General features: G+C 40.7%; 1 protein-coding gene across 1 annotated transcript in view; it reads right to left on the bottom strand.

Moving 5' to 3' along the window:
* LOC140482325 (PGAP2-interacting protein-like) overlaps positions 1-15343 on the bottom strand; it is a 136998-nt gene that overhangs the window by 19800 nt on the left and 101855 nt on the right. The window contains exons 12-14 of the mRNA XM_072579614.1: positions 9294-9443; positions 2469-2613; positions 1332-1393 (exon numbers count right to left, since the gene is read on the bottom strand). Coding sequence (XP_072435715.1) covers positions 1332-1393; positions 2469-2613; positions 9294-9443 — 357 coding nt within the window. The remainder of the gene's footprint in view (positions 1-1331; positions 1394-2468; positions 2614-9293; positions 9444-15343) is intronic.

Genomic DNA, 15343 nt, shown 5'->3' with positions numbered 1-15343 from the left:
CAGATTGTACAGAAATTGTACATGTAAGATAGAGTACAGTGACAGAGGAAAAGAAATAGTTGACCATCTACGAGGAAAGAGGAAAGGCCCTGTTAGAAGAGTTCAGCAAGCTTATGAAGATGTTTCCCCCCGAACCATTCCAACCCCCCACCCCCAACTTATATGGTACATTGACCCAGATTTTCTGGTCTAATGATAGGGAGAGACTGGACATACATCACAGCTGCACATTAGGACCTTTGAGAAGTACTGCCTACCTTGTAATTGCCCAGGAAATTGAAAGGAGAATAACCTGATGTCTCAGACCCTCCCTCTGAATAGATCTTGGAAGTCTGGAAGTTTTGTTTTATTCACTGAAGAGATCTGGGTGCGGCTGGCTGACTCTTATCTAGTTGTAGTTCCATGTGCCATATGTAGACCCATAATGTTGTTAGGGAGGAAATTTCAGGATTTTCACCCAACAACATTGAAGGAATGGTGATACATTTCGAAGTGAGGTGGTAAGTGGCTTGGAGGGGAACTTCCAATGTATCTGCTGCTATTGTCCTAAATGGTAATGGTTGTGGCTTTTGAAGGTGCTGGCTAAAGATCCCTAGAGAATTTCTGCAATGTATCTTATAGATAATACACACCGGAGCTGGAGGGAATTTTTGTGGATGTGTCAATCAAGTGGTCTGTTTTGTCCTTGATAGTGTCAAGTTTCTTGATTGTTCCTGGATCTGGGGTCATTCAGGAAAGTGAGGAATTTTCCATAATACTCCTGACTTATGTCTTGTAGCATTTTTGTCCTGATAGCAAAGCAGGAATCTCTTGATTGCTGACTCAATAACAATAAATGTAAATAGTGTGCTGATTTTACAATTCTTTCCTTCCTTTGTAAATTCACAGGTGCACTTCATGAAAAAAGAAATCATGCTGGAACAAAATATTATAATTCTGGAACTACAGGGAAGGTCACCAAAGTTCACCAAACTTGACTTCCTGTTGTCATAGAATCCCAGATCATCAGTAACATATAAATCATTACTATCTTAATTCTGTATTTATTTCACAAATGCTTAAGCATTAACTGAATTGCATAAAATATTTTGGGTCATGTTTGTATTTTGTAATTTCGTTCCTAATCATTACAAATTTTCTTTCTCAATAGAAATGTAGACAAAAACAAATTGCAAGATTGACACATTTGCAACAGATACACTCAATCGTCTGGGCAGACTGTTGTAGAAATATTTATTAAAACCATGTTGATGACTACACATTCATGAGCAAAGCATTTTTTAAAAATGGGAAACTGGTCACAACAATTAAGCTAAAGTATTGCAACTGACCTTATTAGTCCACGGTACATAATGTACTCACACCATCTATGTGAATCACTCTGATCTATATCCTAAAAAAGAAATTTAAAAAATCAAGGAAAATGTTTTTGCAGAAGTGTTTAATGTAGTTATGTCATTATAGTATTTTTTTAGGATCTGTAGTCAATGCAAATGCTTCTAGGCCACTTCAAATTGAATTTAGACTTCAAGTGGTTTGAAACATTAGACTTCCCTTTGTTTTCCATTACCATCAAAACTATGGAATAATACATTCATATCAAATCAGTAAAGTAACCTGAGCATTTCAGCATTCAATACAACTAATGCATGTAATCTCGAATGTAGTCCACACTAACAACACAACTTGACCTTGCTGGATTATATATAAGCAAAGGATTTGGTAAGCAAAGGATTGTGAGAATCTTCCCCATGGAAGATGTGTCTAGACCAGAGAGCATAAGTTTTTAAGGTGAAGTGTAATTAGTTTAGAGGAGATCTGGGGAAACATTTTTGCACCCAGAGGGTGGTAGATATTTGGAATGTTCTGCCTGAGAGAGTGGTTACTATTGCAACATTTAAGAAGCAAATGGATAAGTACAGGTAGTTCTACAACGCAATGGTTGTGCAACCCCGCATTATAAAAAAATTACACTTTAGAAATAGTGCTTAAAGTGTTGGCGATGTAATCACTTTACAATCAATGCACGTTTAAAAGTTTGAGCTTTAGGAAGTGTCCCCAATTCGTCAATGGTGTTATAGCAAATTCACACTAATGAAACGTGCACTATAGCAGAACAGCCTATACGTAAAATGCCAGGGCATTATAGCCATGGACAAAGTACAAGTAAATGTGATTAGTGTAGTTTGGTATTTGTTGATTGGCAGAGACATGGTGGGCTGAAGGGCCTGTTTCTATTCTGTAAGACTCTATGACTATGGCAGTACTTTGCAAACAGTTTTCTAACGTTGAACTCATTTTTAACCCAACACCTTCTCAAGAATAATTAGGGATGGACAACAAATCCAAGTGAATAATGACCGTGGAAATTGGAGATAACAACTTAAAAATTAAAATTAAAACCAACACAATACTAAAAGCAATATAATGCTTCTACAGTCAGTGCACTTCTTTAAATGTGCTCTTACCTTTACATTTCCAAATTTTCTAATTTGTACGTAGTCTCTGGAGCCTGGTGCAGAAGTAAGGTAACCCAGAAATATAACAGGATGTGGGATTTCCTTCAATAAGTTAGAAATGTATTGTGCTTGCAACTTCCTGTCTAAATCATCCCTGAGAAAAGCAAATAAATTGAGGAAAGCCTGTAAATCAAGCATATGTAAACTGTTGAAATATGCAACAATACTAGATTTTTGAATTTTGATAAAGAGACGATAGTCCTTGATCCTCCTAACCTACAGCAAAATGCTTGCTTGTATCGATGATGAGGTCAGGTTAAGGATCAGCCTGTGATGGCCCCAATTTGTTGACACCCACAATTTAGTCTCTCATATTAAAATAACATAAGAACATGAGAAATAAGAGTAGGAAAAGGATATTCAACTTGCTCTCACATTCAATAAGATCATTGATGATCTGACTATGGCCTTAAATCCACTTTCCTAACTGTCCCCATAATATGACTCCCTTGAGTCAAATCACAAATTTTCTAACTCCGCCTTGAATATATTTCATGACCTAGCCTCTACTACTCTCTAGGATAGAGACGTTAAAAGATTAATTAACTCCTAATAGACAAACTTTCTCCTCAGATCTCTCTTATTTCTGAATAGTGTCCTCTAGATTCTCCCATGAAAGGAAACATCCTCATACCCTGTCAAGCCAACCAAAACTTGACATGTTCCAATGAGGTCATTGAAGGAGAGGTGTAGTAGCAATGTTCCTAGACTAGTAATCCTGTGTCTCAATCTAATGGTCTGGAGATATGGGTTTGAATCATACCATGGCAGATAATGCAATCTGAATGCAATAAAAATCTGGAATTAATAATCAGTCTCATTGTGAGCATGTAACTATTGCTGCTTGTTGTAAAAATCCATCTGGTTCACTCATGTTTTTTAAATCGGGAAATCTGCCATCCTTACCTGATCTGTGAATACATTTGACTTCAGATCCACAGCAAGTAGTTGATTCTTACAGCCTCTTTGAAATGGCCTAACAAGCCGCTCAGTTCAAGGGCCCAGTCAACAACATCCAAATCCCATAAGAAAATAAACAAAATTCTAGTTCTTTTCAACTCAAATGACCCCAGGTCCAATCATTCTCCATAAGACAAACCCCTCCTCTCCGGATTCAGCCTAGTGAACCTTCTCTGACCTGCTTCTAATCTCAGCATGTTCCTCCTTAAATAAGGTAACCAACACTGAATATAGTTCTCTATTTGTGGTCTTGCTTTTATGCTCCATTTCTCCTTGTAATAAAGACTATCATTCTGTTTGCCTTCCAAGTTGCTCGCATGCATTTTCATTTCACATGCAAGGACACAAAGATCCTGTCATACTGTAGGACTCCTAATCTCTTCCCACTTAAATAATAAACTCCTTTTCAAGTCTTTATTCCAAAGTGGTCAACCTAACATTGTCCCACATGTGCCATATTATTCACCACTCACAACTTATTTACATTCCCTTTCCGGCACCTTGTATTCTCCTCTCAACTTGCTTTTCAACACATATTTGTATCATCCGTCAAACTGCATATAAAACAGTCAGTACTTTCATCCAAGTCATTAATATTGATCACAAATAATTGAGACTGCAGCAATGATCCCTACAGCAGACTACTTGCTTGCCAATTTGAAAAAGATTCATTTATTCTGATTCTGTATCGGTTGGCCTGTCAACTGGATGACTAGTTCTCCTAATACATCATCCTCAACACTTCAAGCTGTTGTCTTCTGTTGTCATCTTTTATGTAGTATTATTATCAAGTAACTTTTCTAAACCCAAATACACAGCACCTGATCTCTTGTGGATCATTAATTTCAATAATTTCACCAATAGCAACAATGCAGCCACACATTTAGCAGATTAATTCAGGTCTTAATTCTAGTATTTCCCCTCTAAACCCTTATATCTCTCTCTTCTCTCCTTTAGGATGTTCCTTAAAACTACCTCTGATCATCTTTCCTAATATGTTCTTATATGGTTTCATAGCCTATTGCATTGATATGTGAAATTCATGAATATTTTTTATCTTTTTTAAGGCTGATATAATAATGCATGTTTTTGAATGTAGACAAAAATTTAAGAAAATGGGCACTACTCTCACTCCTCCCACATCTAATGTTCCTTCTAAACTGCATAGCCACACAGCCAAAAGTCGTTGCTGTGTGCAGACTTTGGAGATCTGTTCTGCAGCAGGAAGAATTAGAGGGACATGGCTCACAAAAGGCCTAAACTGACAAATGAAATGGACGCACACAGGAATTAGTCCATCTTTTTTAATGCATTTCTTATTCTGCAACATCTAAAATTCTATCCCATTAACAAGAATGTTGTGTTCAATGTAATATACACATTCATACTTGTGAATGAATAGTTTATGATGCACAGGATTTAACATAAAAAGCCAGAAAATATTTTGCTAATTGCTGTCATGCTTGTATTGAATTCCTCACCACAATTCTCAAACAGAAAGGTGAAGGGAAAAGTAGAGCAAAACAGAAAGCTCGTTAGTAAAATAAAATTAGGTACTAAGAGCTTCAACAATTGTTTGAACAGGAAATGAGTAACGAAAGACAGTCTTGGTCTACAAGAGAGTTAAGACAATGAAACTAATATAGGAAAGGGAAATCATATTTAACTGATCAATTACAGTTTTTCAACAAAGTAGTATTCACTGTGGATATTGGGAGTCGGTTAGCCCATTTGGCTGGTTACAATTCAGAGTGACGCCAACAGCATGGATTCAGTTGCTGCACCAGCCGAAGTTACCGTGAAGAACTTCCTTTCTCAACCTCTCCCCTTGCCTGAGGCATGGTGACCCTCAAGTTAAACCACTATCAGAGAGAGCAGCCCTGTGGTCTGATAAGACAGTGGTCACTTTTTCTTTTTCAGAAGCAATTCTACACACAATGGGTTGTAGATATTTGGAACTCTCTTTCATAAACACCAGAATAAGTTGTTAATTTTAAATCTAAGAGATTTTATTTTGATAAGCAAAGATATTAAGGGATAAGGGCCAAAGGCAGAAATATGGATTTAGGCCACAGATCAGCCATGAATTCACTGAATGGTGGAACAGTCTTGAGAGGCTAAATGGTTTACTCCTATTCCAAGGTTCCTCTGTAAAAAGGAGATAGGTATGTTCATAGGGCAAAAGTGATCAGAGACTATGTGAAGAAGCAGGTAAAGGGTACTCATTTGGATAATCAGCCACGATCATATTGAATGGTGTAGCAGGCTGAAAGGGTCCTGCTCTTTTTCTATGGTTCTATATCCACGACAGAAATAAGCATGTTAATGTGACATACTTGTATACTTTGATTTCCAAAAGGCACTTGATATTGTGCCACAGCAAAGGTAGCTGCACAAGATGAAAATGCAGGCTGTAGGGGGAACATTTTAGTACAGATAAAGGATTGGTTAGCTAACAGAAAGCAGAGATTAGTAATAAATGGGTCTTTTTTAGGTTAGAAAACTGGAACTAGTGATATGCCACTGGGATCATGCTTGGTTGTTAACCATTTACAAGTAACATCATTTATCTGGATGAGGGCACAGCATGCATGACAGCTACATTAGTCAATAATACCAAGATAGGTCTTGAACATAAATGATTGCCTATACGAACATTCTGCTCAAGTATCAATACAGGAATTTGATAAAAGAGTGCATTAGCCACATATACTGGAACAATAAAAGTTTTCAAGCTAAAATATACTATTTCAGGTATTTGACAATTTAACATTTAAAATCATTGCATATATACAGGCTGTTTCCATTTAAAACATATATAGCTATATACAGAGACGCCTCAATTATCCAGTATTCGATTATCCGGAATTTGATTGACCAAACGAAATACTCTGTGCCTGTGTCCTTCGAATAATCGACATTCCTCTGTATATAGCAATAAAAACAGAAACTGCTGGAAAAGCTCAGCAGGTCTGGCATCTGTGGAGAGAAATCAGAGTTAAAATTTTGGGTCAAGCGAATCTTCCTCAGAACAGATGGTAGCTAGGAAAATGTCAGCTTAAATGTAGAAGATAGGATAGGGGAGGGGAGGGGGTAAGGAGTAAATGATGGTGAGGATAGAGCTCATAATAAGAAAGGAGCAGTTGGACAGACAAAGGAGTGGATGAATAGCTATTAATGTGGACTATTAGTGGCTAATAATGGGTTGTGCACAATAGCAGACTATGTGATGATAAGGCCTGCTATGTGGATGTTGAGGTAAGGACAAGCCCTAAAGTTATTCAACTCGATATTGAGTCCAGAAGCCTGCAGGGTCCCCAAGCAGAAAATGAGGTGCTGTTCTTCCAGCTTGCACTGAGCTTCACTGGAGCACTGCAGCAAGTCTGAGACAGAGATGTTGGCCAAGGAATAGGGTGGTGTGTTAAACTGGCAGTCAGCTGGAAGCTCAAGGTCTTTTCTGTGGACAGCATATAGGTGTTTTTTGAAGCGGTCACCCAGTCTCCGTTTGTTTCCCCATTGGAGAGGAGACCACATTGTGAGCAGTGAATACAGTTGTCCAGATTGTGTGGTGCAGGTAAAACTGAGGAGGAAGGAAGAAAATGGACAGGTGTTACACCTTCTGCGGTTACAAGGAAAGATGCTGTATGGCTGTGCTGGGGGGGATGTTGGGAGCAAAGGGAATAGACCAGGGTGTCACGGAGGAACGGTCCCTGCAGAAGGCTGACAAGGGAGGGAAGGGGAATACGTGTCTCATGGTGGCAGAAATGGTGACAAATGATCCTCTGAATGTGGATGATATTGCTGTAGGAGGATCCTGTAGTGGGAGGGAAGTGGGGGGGGGGGGTTGGTTGGGCTGAAGTGCGAGAGATAGGTTGGACATGGCTGAGGGCCCTGTCAATAATGAGGCTGGGGAATCCTCAGTTGAGGAGGAAGGTGGACATTTTGGAGGCTCTGATGTCGAAGCTGGTATTACTGGAACAAATGCAACGAAAATGGGAGAATGGAACAGAATCTTTACAGGAAGCAGGGTGCGAGGATGTATAGTCAATGTAACTGTGGGAGTCGGTAGATATGGGTGGCCAGCCTATCCCCAGAAATGGAAACAGATACGTCAAGACAGGGAGGAGTCAGAGATGGACCAGGTGAAGGTGAGAATGGGTGGAAATTGGAAGTGAAATTGATAAAGCTTTCAGATGAGAGATGGAAGCAGAACCAATGATATCATCGATATATAGGAGAAAGAGTTGTGGATGGTGCCGGAATAAGGAATGTTCCAACACCACAAAGAGACAGGCAGGTCCATGCAGATAACCATAGCCACTCCTCTGACCTGAAGAAAATGACCAGAGTTATAAGAAAAGTTCTTCAGGGTGAGGATGAGCTCGGCCAGGCAGAGGAAGCTGGTGATGGATAAGGGTGGTTCAGGCTTTTGTTTCAGGAACAAGCAGAGAGCCTGAGAACATCCTGGTAGGATTGCACATCCATGGTAAAGAGGAGGTGGCTGGAACCAGCAAACCTGGAAATTCTGAAACTGATGTAAAACATGGACGTATGTGGGCAGGGACTGAACCAAGGGAGAAAACACCGAGTCAAGGGGGGGAAGAGATGAGTTCCTTAGGGCAGGAGCTGGTAGAAACAATGAGTCTGCCCAAGCAATTCTGTTTTTTGGGTTTTAGGAAGGAGGTAGAAGTAAGCTGAGAGGGTTTGTCAGCTTTCTGCAGAGACCGTTTTCTCCAGAACACCCAGGTCCACTCTTCCTTCATTCCTGATACCTGCAACAGCCTCATGGCACCTTCCCCTGCAACCGCAAAAGGAGTTACACCTGTTCGTTTAATTCCTCTCTCCTCAGTATCCAAGGGCCCAAACACAACAGGGGAAGCAGCGCTTTACCTGCACTTCCCACAATCTAGTGTACTGCATTCACTGCTCACAATGTGGCCTACTATCCAGTGGGGAAACAAAGCGTAGACTGGGTGACCGCTTTGCAGAACACCTATGTTCTGTCTGGCTAAGAAGACCCTGAGTTTCCACTTGCCTGGCACTTTTACACATCACCGAATTCCCTGGCCAGCATCTCTGCCTCATGCTTGCTGAAGTGCTCCAGAGAAGTTCAGCACAAGCTGGAAAAACAGCACCTCACTTTCTGCTTAGGGGCCCCTGCAGTGTTCTGGACTCAATCTTAAGTTCAACAACATTAGGACCTGAGCTCTCCCATGTCCTTATCCAAACCCCTACACTTTAGGCCTTATTATTACACAGTCTGCTATTACACGCTACCTATCGTTAGCCACTAACAGTCCGTATTAACAGCTATTCACCCTTCTAAAAGACAGTTATCCAATCCTTTGGGATCAAGCACCACCTAATGTTTACTCTTTACCACCCACCACCCCGCCCGACACTGCCCCCAATCCATCCAATCTTCTACATATAAACTGACATTTTCCTAGCTACCATCAGTTCTGAGCAAAGGTCTCTCAATCTGAAACATTAACTCTAATTTTGCTTCAGATGCTGCCAGACCTGCTGAGCCTTTTCAGTAATTTCGAGTATTTGGATGGGTATATAAATAGGAAAGGTTTAGAGGGATATGGGCCCAAGTGCTAGCAAATGGGACTAGATTGATTTAGGTTATCTAGTTGGCATGGACTGGTTGGACCAAAGGGTCTGTTTTATATGCTGTACATTTCTATAACTCTCAATAACACAGTTTCTGATTTACAGCATCCACAGTTCTTTTGGTTCTATATAGCAAGACCCTGACAAAAGGGAGGAGAACCCTTACATTGTTAAATAAACATAAGATTCACTTACTCATCATTACCAAAGTGAGCAACAACAAAGTCCACGAGATTCCCTGAAACATTGACAGTCATTGAAATGGCAGGAGCTAGCTCTCCTTGTGGGGATGGAAGGAGATGGTGAATGGACTGAACTATTGGGTACCTCGACAAAACCATAGTCCTAAACACAAAAAATACAAAAGGTCTAAGTTCAAGTAGGCAAATGTACATTAATTGTGACTAGTACATTGTTAACTAATGAATCAATTATTTTAAATTAATGCAAATGTTGCCATTGCTGTACACGTAGAAGAAACAAGCAGTTTCAAAAACACTCACATCGTAAAAAAAAGCAATGAAAATAAAAAGACATTCAGACCAGAAATTTGAAATAACCCTGAAATGCTGCAAGTGTACAGTAAGCTTGTCAGCAATATTGGAGAGTAGTAGAGAGGAAAGCAGTGGTGTCATGGTAATGTCACTAGATTAGTAATCCAGAGTCCCAGGCTAATGTTCTGGGAACATAGATTCAAAACCAACCATGGCAGACAGGGTAATTTGAATTGAATTAAAATCTGAAATAAAAACCTAGCCTTTCAATAAAGCCTTTCACATAAGGCTACTTAAATAAGACCCTATGAGGTTTAGGGTAATATATTAGCATCAATCAAGAATCAGCTAGCTAATAGAAAACAAACAATTGAGATAAAGGCAGGATTTTCAAGAATGACAACCTGTAACTCATGGAGTGCCACAGGGATTAGTGCTGGAGCCACAATTATTTGCAATATATATTAATGACTTGGATGAAAAAAATTAATGGACTATAGCCGAGTTTGCAACTGACGTCAAGGTGGGAAGGCAACAAGTAAAGATTACATAAGGAAGAGGGACACAAACAAGTTTAAATGTGTGGGGGAAACATTTGGCAGACAGATTATAATGTAATGACTATGAGGATTCTGGGTAATCCAAGATGGAGGATGGGAAAAGTTTTTGGCTGTAACAGCTGCTCCTTTTTTTGAGGTATTTTAGGTGTTGGAGGTGATTTCCTTGAATTCCATGAGTAGCAATTACTGTTTTATATGCTGTTGCATTGTTTTGGAACTTTGGGAAAAAAAGTCAAAACAACAGCAGTTTTAAAAAGGAAACATGTGGTGAGGTCAGGGCAGGAGAGAGAGAAAGAAACTGATACCACAGTGAACCTTCACAGTTACTGCCTTTGCTGTTTGAATTCGCTGGACATTGGAGTGCGTCTGGGAAAATCAACAAACAGTGAAATTCACAACTGATCTTGGAGGAACTGTTTGGGCGAAGTTCACAGCACAGAAACAGATAAGTGAATAGTTTTAACCTGGAGCAGTGTTTTGTAGAGGAATAAGACGGTGTTATTTTCTGGGTCTGTAGATTGTGAAGGAGCAAAAATGGCCTTTAGTGGAGCGATATGTGTTTCTTGTCAGATGTGGGAGTTTAAGGAGAGTTTACAGGTTACTGTGGATTATATCTGCAATAAATGCTGTTGGTTGTGCATCCTATCAGATCGAATGGATCGGTTGGAGAGACAGTTAGAGGCAATGAGGAATTTGCAACAGCAACGGTATGTGATGGATGACAGTTATAGGAAGGGGGGAAAGTCTCAGATACAGTCACATAGATGGGTTAACTCCAGGAAAGGTATGAGAGGTAGGCAATTAGAGCAGGAGTCTTCTGTGGCTATCCCCACTTCAAACAAGTATGCTGCTTTGCAAAATGTAAGGGGTGATGGATTCTCAGGGGAACGTAGCATGAAGAGCCAAGTTTCCGGTATTGAGACAGGCTCTCATGCAATGAGGGGTACATCGAGTTCCCAGTGCGACGATCTAGTGAGGGCAGGAATAGATGAATGCATGGCTGAGGAGCTGATGTACGGGACAAATAAGCACATTTTTAAAAAATCACTGGAATCTCTTTTGGGGTAGAAGTGACCTGTACAAGAAGGACGGATTGCACCTAAATTGGAAGGGGACTAATATACTGGCAGGGAGATTTTCTAGAGCTGCTCGGGAGGATTTAAATGAGTAAGGTGGGAGTGTGGGACCCAGGGAGATAGTGAGGAAAGAGATCAATCTGGGACTGGTACAGTTGATGGGCAGGACTGGCAGCTTAATGTTCCAGAAAATAAATACTACAAATAGGATAGAAAGGGAGGCAAGAGAGGAGGAGGGTGATGTTTTTGATAATGGATAGCATTACAACTGTACTGAGGGAGGATATTCCCAGAAATACATCCAGGGAAGTTATTTGGGTGGAACTGAGAAATAAGAAAGGGATGATCACCTTATTGGGACTGTATTATAGACCCCCTAATAGTCAGAGAGGAATTGAGAAACAAATTTGTAAGATCTCTTAGTGAGCGGCACGGTGGCACAGTGGTTAGCACTGCTGCCTCACAACGCCAGAGACCTGGGTTCAATTCCCGCATCAGGCAACTGTCTATGTGGAGTTTGCACATTCTCCTCGTGTCTGTGTGGGTTTGCTCCGGTTTCCTCCCACAGTCCAAAAAAATGAGCAGGTTAGGTGAATTGGCCATGCTAATTTGCCTGTAGTGTTAGGTGAAGGGGTAAATGTAGGGGAATGGGTCTGGGTGATTTGCTCTTCGGAGGGTCGGTGTGGACTTGTTGGGCCGAAGGGCCTGTTTCCACACTGTAAGTATTCTATACTAATCTCTTCTATCTGTAAGAATAATAGGGTGGTTATGATAGGGGATTTTAACTTTCCAAACATAAACTGGGACTGCCACAGTGTTAAGGGTTTAGATGGAGAGGAATTTCTCAGGCTGGGGCAAGTTTCTGAAAAAAGGTGAATTAAACATCTGTAAAACATAAAGTGAAGAGCAAAGAGTGTGAAGGAAGAAACTGGCAAGAAATCAGGAGCTAGTGGAGCATGGCAAACCAAAATTAAGGATTCCCACTCATGGTGCTGTGTTAAACCTATGACATCGCAAATCAGTTTCCAGTCTGATAGTGGGTCTGCTTCCCGACCTGGCAAACTGGGGAGACAGGAATGGAGACTTAAGGGACTGGTGGGGAAATGCTGGATCATGGTTAATCTGATAATCCTCAACTCTAATTTTCCTGCCTTTTTCTGTTAGCCTTTGATTCCTTTATTGATTAAAGGAGTGTCCATCTCAACTTTAAATATACTTACTTACTCAGCCTTGTCAGCCCTCTGTGATAAAGAATTCCACAGATTCACTACCATCTGAGAGAAACAAAAATCATCTTTATCTTAAATTGGTGACTCTTCACTCTAAAATTACACCCTCTGGCTCTAGACTTTCCTAAAAGGACAAACAATTTCTCTGTATCTACCTTCAAGTCCCCTAAGAACGTTACATGTTTCAATACAGTGTCCTCTCCTCCTAAGGGTAAAAACGGGCTTTTGCCCAAAACGTCGATTTCGCTGCTCCTTGGATGCTACCTGAACTGCTGTGCTCTTCCAGCACCACTAATCCAGAATCCTCTCCTCCTAAATTCAAGTGAGTACAGACTCAACCTACTCAACCTCTCCTCGTAAGGAAGTCAGAGACCTTACACGTGAGTGATTACAGATGGTTCTCCTATAACCCTGTAGTTGTGTTCCAACGAAACCTTTCTTAATAGAAAATTGCGTAAAATAAATAATGGGGTCTATGGAAAAAGTGAGGTTAGGGGCAGACCAGCAGAAAATATCACTCAAAATCATTCAAAAATCACCCAAATATCTAACGCAAAGTATCGCACAGCCTGAATGAAGGTTGAAATCATATTTACTAACAAAACGAAAGTAAATTTAACACTGTACATTTGAAAGTTAAAAGAAAGCTGCTCTCTGTACAGTACCTCTCGCAGAAAACTGTTCTGTCAGCAGCTGACATCGGTACATGTGCAGAATGGCACAAAAAACCGGCATCAACGTCATGCATGTGCAGACACCAGCACATGCGCTGAACAGTAAGAACATCGGTGCATGTGCAGAACCAAGCGCAGAACCCGATCCTCACTGGAATTGTGCTATTGCCAACGGAGGTAAGCGTTCTCCAAAATACCTTTCCCTAATTCTTCAGCAACGTTATAGCGAAATCCCGCTGCTGAAATGGACATTATCCCAAAACTACCTGCAGAATGTTTAACCTGATCATAAAGAAACAAGCTGATTACTGTTTCAAAACAGTTCAGTACTAACACTTTCAATAGTCTCATTGTTACATTCTAACTTTTATGTTTTTATACTTTCTTATCTAAAACCCAGTGTTCCCTCAGCAGTTTTAACATTCACACCTGATTTTAATCTCTTGCTGACTTGAACCTTCAAAAGCTCCTGTTATACCACATTATCCCGTACCCTTATTTCATTTGAAAATTTCATTTTCGTAAACTAAAATGTGCAGCCCACAAATATGGAGACAAGCAAGAAACTTAGAACACTAACAGAAATTGTTGAGAAACTCAACAGGCCTGGCTGCATCTGTAGAGAGAAAGCAAAGTCAAACATTTCAGGTACAGAGACCCGTCTACAGTGACTGAGAATACTGAGAAAAACAAGATCTTTCCTCCAACGCAGAACTAGACCATTGATTAGATTACTTAGTGTGGAAACAGGCCCTTCGGCCCAACAAGTCCACACCGACCCGCCGAAGCGCAACTCCCCCAGATCCATTCCCCTACATTTATCCCTTCACCTAACACTATGGGCAATTTAGCATGGCCAATTCACCTAACCTGCACATTTTTGGACTGTGGGAGGAAACCGGAGCACCTGGAGGAAACCCACGCAGACACAGGGAGAATGTGTAAACTCCACACAGTCAGTCGCCTGTGTGTTGTGTGTCCAAAAAAAAGAGAAGAATGTTGGGTCCAGAAATTTTCAGTGAAACAGGGTGTAAGGGAAGATTTCTATTTGCCTTTGGAAGAGACATGGATCATCCTCAAATCTGCTAAAGCAAACGGCACAGCTCTCCAAAAAAATCAGTCTCCCCTAATAGAGGTCTGAGAAACATACTTACACTGTATGTACATGAGGAAACATCCTTTCTAGATCTACTTTGTCAACATCCTAACAATCTTATATAGCTATATGAGATCTTCTCTCATACTTATAACTCCAGAGTATAGGCCTGAATTGCTGAATCTCTCTTCATTAAGACAAAACTCTCATCACTGGAATCACCAAACATCCAGATACAGAGGAACCTCAATTATCTGGCATTCAACTATCCATAATTCGATTAATCAAATGAAATACTCCCCGCCCCTGTCCTTCAGGTAATCAAAGTTCCTCTGTATTCCACCTGTGCATGTCAGTTTCAGATGATTCCAGCCTCAGATCCTGTTTTCACTGGTCCACATAACTATTCAGCTGTAACAAGTACGTTACCGAACACAATGCAACAGAGGAACTGATTTTCTTACACCTCATTTGTATGACAAGGTCATCCATGGCCTTGACGTGCTCCAAGCTTCCTGGGATGCCCTCCACGTGCTTGTACAATAAGAAGAGAATCCTTACTGAAGAGGGGCAGCCAGAGAACTAGCATTAGCTATCACAGCTCTGTCCACTGAGCTTTTGGACGGTGATAGGGGGGATGCCATACAGAAGAACGGAAGGCAACAATTCAAGGAGGCACCACCACAACCTCCTCAAGGGCAATAAATGCCAGCCTTGCAAGGTGACACTCTCATCCCATGAAAGAATTAAAGTAAAAATTCATGAGCCACTGCTACCAACATCCCAGCACCTGCTGAAGTACCAGCCCTAACGTTCTGTGGAACTTTTATGGATGTTGATGACAAGATTGCATTGTTGCAAAGTTAACAGCAGTGCAGCATTATTCAGCAATTTGTACTGACTTGCAACTTATGGCATATTTCCCTGTCCCAAATGCCTGTGAGCTAAATCTCACATCTCTGTGCCTGCTGCATTCAGGTTTTTGGAAGGATTCCCAACATGAGGTCTCACAGGATTTTGTGCCATGTCTTACCAAACATGCCTCATTAACTTCCTACCTCACCGCTGTGGTGTCCTTCATGTCTAATTCCAGCCCCATCTTACCATGCACTGTTC

Source organism: Chiloscyllium punctatum, chromosome 1, assembly GCF_047496795.1.
Source record: "Chiloscyllium punctatum isolate Juve2018m chromosome 1, sChiPun1.3, whole genome shotgun sequence".
Taxonomy (NCBI): domain Eukaryota; kingdom Metazoa; phylum Chordata; class Chondrichthyes; order Orectolobiformes; family Hemiscylliidae; genus Chiloscyllium; species Chiloscyllium punctatum.
This window is presented reverse-complemented; position numbering and strand designations above follow the sequence as displayed.